Genomic DNA, 5929 nt, shown 5'->3' with positions numbered 1-5929 from the left:
TATACAGCTGTGCCAACTGAGGCTGAACTCCAGCTGAAGTTACGCAACCAAGACGAGAAATAAATCAAGGTCGAAGAGAGACAGCACGATAAAGAGAAAGAAGAGATAATGGTGTTTTACCTGCTCTGATACTGAAGATGAAGTTACACAATCGATGTTACTTTAGTATCATTCAGATATTAATATTTTGAATTAGTATTTAGTTTTATATGTTCCATTTTCATTTTAGATAAATTTAAGTTTTAATTGGTAATTATTGGTGTGCTAAAATAACCAGTAGCGTCTACAGCTGTGCCAACTGAGGCTGAACTCCAGCTGAAGTTACGCAACCAAGACGAGAAATAAATCAAGGTCGAAGAGAGACAGCACGATAAAGAGAAAGAAGAGATAATGGTGTTTTACCTGCTCTGATACTGAAGATGAAGTTACACAATCGATGTTACTTTAGTATCATTCAGATATTAATATTTTGAATTAGTATTTAGTTTTATATGTTCCATTTTCATTTTAGATAAATGTAAGTTTTAATTGGTAATTATTGGTGTGTTTTTGTCTTTTATTTTTTTACATTTTACATTTATCCAAAGCGACTTACAAATGAGGACAAAGGAAGCAATCAAAATCAACAAGAGAGCAATGATACACGAGTGTTATAACACGTCTCAGTTAGCTTAACGCAGCACACGAAGCAAGGTTTTTTTTTATTATATAATAAATTAAAACAAAACTGATAAAATAGAAAAAGAATAGAGCAAGCTAGTGTTAGAGGCCTTTTTATATACGTCTGTATGGGTTTTTATTAATTTTTATTTACATTTTTTTTTTTTTGGTTTTGTTTTTTAAATAAATTTGCTTTGGATAAGATTTGCTGAAATAAAATGTTTATATTTTTATTTTATTTTTTTATTTATTTTAATTTTCCGGTTTTAGTTAACTATAATATTGTGATACTATTATATTTTTAATAATATTTTAAATAATATTTTGACTGTTTTTCTGTCAATATGGGGTGCTGTGTGTACATTCATGAGGAAAAAAAATTAACTTAAATGATTTTAGCAAATGGCTGCAATATAACAAAGAGTGAAAAATTGAAGGGGGTCTGAATACTTTCCGTACCCACTGTATATATATTATTTTAAAGTTTTAGTATTTTTGTTGTGTTTTTGTAATTTTTATTACAAATTATTGTGAGTGTGTGTGTGTGTGCGTGTGAGAGAGTGTGTGTGTGTGTGTGCATGAACGAATGCATCAAAATAATCATAGAGAGTGTTTTGACTCATCAACATGAAATCAAAGCAGACTAGGTTTAATGCATGCTCTTGGTCTGTACACAAAGAAAAAAGCAATGAAATAATGTTCCTGTTTAACATAATCAACCCTGTTATTTGTGAACCAGCTTCATATAGAGACAATTTCACCATCTATTCAATTCCTCATGGACAAAATCAAGTCGGTTATTAAAATCAAGGGTTATTATCATTAACTAAAACTATTAAAATGTTTTTGGCAATTGAAATAAAGCTAAAATAAAATTAAATAAAGTATAAATAATAGAAAAAAAAATTCAAAGTAAAAATGCTGCCTTTATGCACTAAAATTAACTGGAAATAAAAAAAAATGAAAATAAACTAAAAGTAAATTAAACATTACTATTAATATTTTTAAAAATGACAAAAGAACAAGAAAATTACTAGAAATTTAAATGAAAATATAAAAATAAAATCTAATTTAAAACATTAATAAAAACTATAATAACACTGACACAAACCAGGGTTATTAGTTAACTGAAAATGAAATATAACTAATTTAAAAAATACTTAAATATATATATTTTTAAAAATACAAAAAAAGATAAAAATAAACGCTAATTCAAATATAATAGTATATAAATAATACTAAATTAACACTGACCCAAACCAGTATTATTAGTTAACTAAAATTAAATCTGAAATAAAACATCATAAAAAATACTTACACATATAAAAAAAGAAATCTACTAAAAATATAAAGATAAAAGCCAATTTAAAATAACAATAAAATTATCATAATGTCTAAAAACACACACATACACACACACAATTACAAAAAAAATTGTTTTCGCCAGCACCTGACCAATTAGTACTAGCACTTACCTATTCTATTCTATTCTATTCTATTCTATTCTATTCGGTCTAATTTATTTTAAAAAACAAAAACAAAACAAAACAAAAACACCTTGCTATGTGTACTGTGCTAGACTAACCGAGACTTGTCACTTGTATACTGTTTGTATAAAAAAACGTAATATTTTTATAGTGTAAATATAAATATGTTAAATATTTTTAAATTATTTAAATTATACAACATTTTATAAAATACATTTATTTAGATTTTGACAAAAAATCAAAATATGAATAAAATGTATACACACACACACACACAGGCGTGTTATGGAGACACACTGGAGGAAAAGAGCGCAGTAAACAGGAAGTGAGAGCGAGGGGTCGCTCCGGTGTCTTTGGGGTCAAACAACTAGACCAGACTCAGGAAACAGTCCGGCCAAAACAAACACGGCACACGGAAAACACTTTTGTGTAAAGGAGCGCTAAAGCAAGACACAATGTGATCATGATCCAGAGCACAAAAACACGTTCACAGATCTCCACTCACCATCATGTGCTCCTGATAGAACTGATCTCCGATCAGCTGGAGCTTCTGCCCGATGAGGGTCTCCACGCTCTCCGCCGGATCCATCATGCGCAGGTTCTGCCGGAGAACCACGTCTGGAGGCCGAGAGCGGCTAGGCGGCGCTAGCAGCAGCAGTCCTGTGTTACCTATTCAGAGAAACAGTATTACACACATCATTACAGATAGGGATGCACCGAATGTTCGGCAACCGAAATTATTCGGCCGAAAATAGCAAAAAAAAGCTCTTTCGGCGTTCGGTGAATAAGCAAAAAGACCGAATAAATTGTACCGGACAATGACGTGACACGATCAAATTGCAACCAGCGTAAAGTGAGAGGCGCGCACTCTTTATAATGCTGCATTTTTACAAGGCATGTGACAATGCGATACGTGCGACTTATTCATAATGAGACTCATTTATAAATCTGCTGCCAACAAAAAGAAGCGCTGAGGTCTTCCTGCGCGTTTCCGACAAAATAAAAGTTGACAAAAAGCAAGAACTCCAACATTCATAAATGTTAGTGTTGTTGTAATTTCACTGCTGTCCTGTAAAATAAAATAAAAATTAAGACAATAATAATGATAATTATTACAACAGCTCTGTTGATACATTTATTATAACATACACACATAGTGTTCAAATTGGGATCTGTAATATGTTTTTAAAGAAGTCTCTTCTGCTCAGCAAGGCTGCTTTTAATTTTACAGTAAAAATACACGCCTGATTCAAGAAGGGGGTTTGATCGCCAAAAAATATTGTTTTAGTAACTTATTAATTTTAAGTTAAATTCTGCTTTGTTGGTATAACGTCTGCTAGAATGTTAAAAAATGTGAAATATTTTTAAATTGTTGAGTTGTAATAGATTTTTTTCTTTGAAAAACAAGACAAAACAGTAAAAAGCACATTTTGGCTATTTAATTTATGCAATGTTGAATAAAATTGTCAAAATACATGGGGAAAAAACTTGAAAAACCGTGTTCGGCCTTCGGCCCAGTGTTTCATTTTGTTCGGTTTCGGCTTCAGCCAAGAATTTTCATTTCGGTGCATCCCTAATTACAGATGATATAAGGCACAAACTCTGGTTAATTCACTAAACTTAAACACCAAACGTCTTGTACGCAAAAAATAAAATAAAAATATCACACCCATTTTCTACAAAAAGAAATAGATTGCTTTGCAATCACACATAAAACTAATCTAATGAGCTGTGAGGTTGATAAGTGACAGTACAGTGTATATACCATATACTTTTTTTGCTTTAAATCAAAGCTCTGAGATTATTACCGCTATATATAAATTATAATTTATCAAAGACTAAAATATTTTATTAAACTTGAAGTATAATTTTTAAAAAATATATAAAATATATAGTTTTTTTTAAATAAAAGTTTAATATTGCACTTTCGCATTTGATTTTTTTCAGAAGTCAGTGTGATTTCAACTTGTATATAATTAAGACTTAATTTTTTACAAATATTTTATTAAACTTGAAATATAGAAATATTAAAAGTATTAAAAAAAAATAAAAGTTTAATATTGCACTTTCACATTTTTTTTTTTTCAGAAGTCAGTGTGACTTCAACTTATAATATTCAACTATACGTCTCAATTATATATATCTTTACATATTTTATCAAACTTGAAGTATTAAATTTAGTGTTGTACTCGAGACCGGCCTTGGTCTTAAGAGCATTTTGTGAAGGTCTTGATCTCGACCGCATTGGTACTCAGTCCTGTCTTGACTACAACACTAATTAAAGTATTAGAAGTATAAACTATACGGTTTTATTTTCATAATTATTGCTTCAAATTAAAGTTTGTAATGTTGTCAGAGCTGGCTGTTTGGTTCAAGTCTCTGAAATGTTTTCACTTTGGAGAAAAATAATTGGAAAACCAAAGAATATATTACTAATATATTACTATTGCGCTCTATAAAGGGAACCTAGCTTCTGGATCTTTGTTTACGTTTATGTTTAAGCATTTGGCAGATGCTTTTATTTATTTTTTAAATTCACTTAGTGTCTTCAAGGTACAACAGTTCAGCTCATGATGGGAATCGAACCCTTGTGTTTGGTGTTGCAAGCGTCATGCAGCACTGATTCTACATCTGATCACATAGAGTGCATGTGAACGCTGGCGTGGTTTGCATTGCAAAGCGACTGGTTACACACAAAGGTAATGAAGCCGCTGAGGTCAGGAATACACACAGACGCCCGTCTAGGGATCCTGTGGCTTACCGTAGAGAAAGCGTCTGGGCTCCACATTCACTCGGCAGGGCAGCATGCCGCTGGGGGATAGAGGGGGTCTCCCTGCTGTCTCGGTCTGCTTTATCTGAACGCGGGAGGAAGGCCAGTGCTGTAGACCCTTCCTGCGCACATCATCCTCATCCTCATCCATCAGCCGAGCTCCTCACCTGAACACAAGAGCAGAGGACACTGCTCAGACTAACTCAAAACAACAACACAGACTCTATGAACTGTAGTGACTAATCAACCAATATATATATATATATATATATTAGGGCTGGACGATATGGCCAAAATTTATATCACGATATATTTCTTAATTTCGGTCGATACGATATAATTCCGATATCGATATGAACACTATTAAAAAAGCCTCATAAATACGGCCAAGAACGGCCACAACAGATGTCTGTACCTACAAACTTATGAAAAATTAATTTGCCAACTCTATGAAACCTACTCCTATAAAACTATATAATATTTTAGGAAAAAAATGGCGCAAATAAATAAATGTTCACCTTTTATTGGTATTTAGCCTTCATACAAACAAGAAATATGAAATCACTGTCAAATAAATCTCAGACTCTACTGATTAATATTAATATTTTTTACTTCAAACTATAGGCTAACATACCAGTCAAAAGTTTTTGAACAGTAAGATTTTTAATGTTTTTTAAAGAATTCTCTTCTGCTCACCAAGCCTGCATTTATTTGATCCAAAATACAGCAAAAACAGTAACATTTTGAAATATTTTTACTATTTAAAATAACTGTTTTCTATTTGAAAATATAATTTATTCCTGTGATTTCAAAGCAGAGCTTTAGCATCATTACTCCAGTCACATGATCCTTCAGAAATCATTCTAATATTCTGATTTGCTGCTCAAAAAACATTTATTATTATGATGTTGAAAACAGCCGAGTAGATTTTTTTCAGGTTTCTTTGATGAATAGAAAGTTCAGAAGAACAGCATTTATCTGAAATAGAAATCTTTTGTAACATTATAAATGT

General features: G+C 31.4%; 1 protein-coding gene across 1 annotated transcript in view; it reads right to left on the bottom strand.

The window, feature by feature from the left end:
• Positions 1-5929, bottom strand: part of LOC107673783 (bcl-2-modifying factor-like) — a 26866-nt gene that overhangs the window by 16225 nt on the left and 4712 nt on the right. Inside the window, exons 2-3 of the mRNA XM_016467572.1 lie at positions 4909-5084; positions 2653-2816 (exon numbers count right to left, since the gene is read on the bottom strand). Coding sequence (XP_016323058.1) covers positions 2653-2816; positions 4909-5068 — 324 coding nt within the window. The 5' untranslated portion in view covers positions 5069-5084. The remainder of the gene's footprint in view (positions 1-2652; positions 2817-4908; positions 5085-5929) is intronic.

Source organism: Sinocyclocheilus anshuiensis, unplaced genomic scaffold (assembly GCF_001515605.1).
Source record: "Sinocyclocheilus anshuiensis isolate Anshui unplaced genomic scaffold, SAMN03320099.WGS_v1.1 scaffold716, whole genome shotgun sequence".
Classification (NCBI taxonomy): Eukaryota; Metazoa; Chordata; class Actinopteri; order Cypriniformes; family Cyprinidae; genus Sinocyclocheilus; species Sinocyclocheilus anshuiensis.
This window is presented reverse-complemented; position numbering and strand designations above follow the sequence as displayed.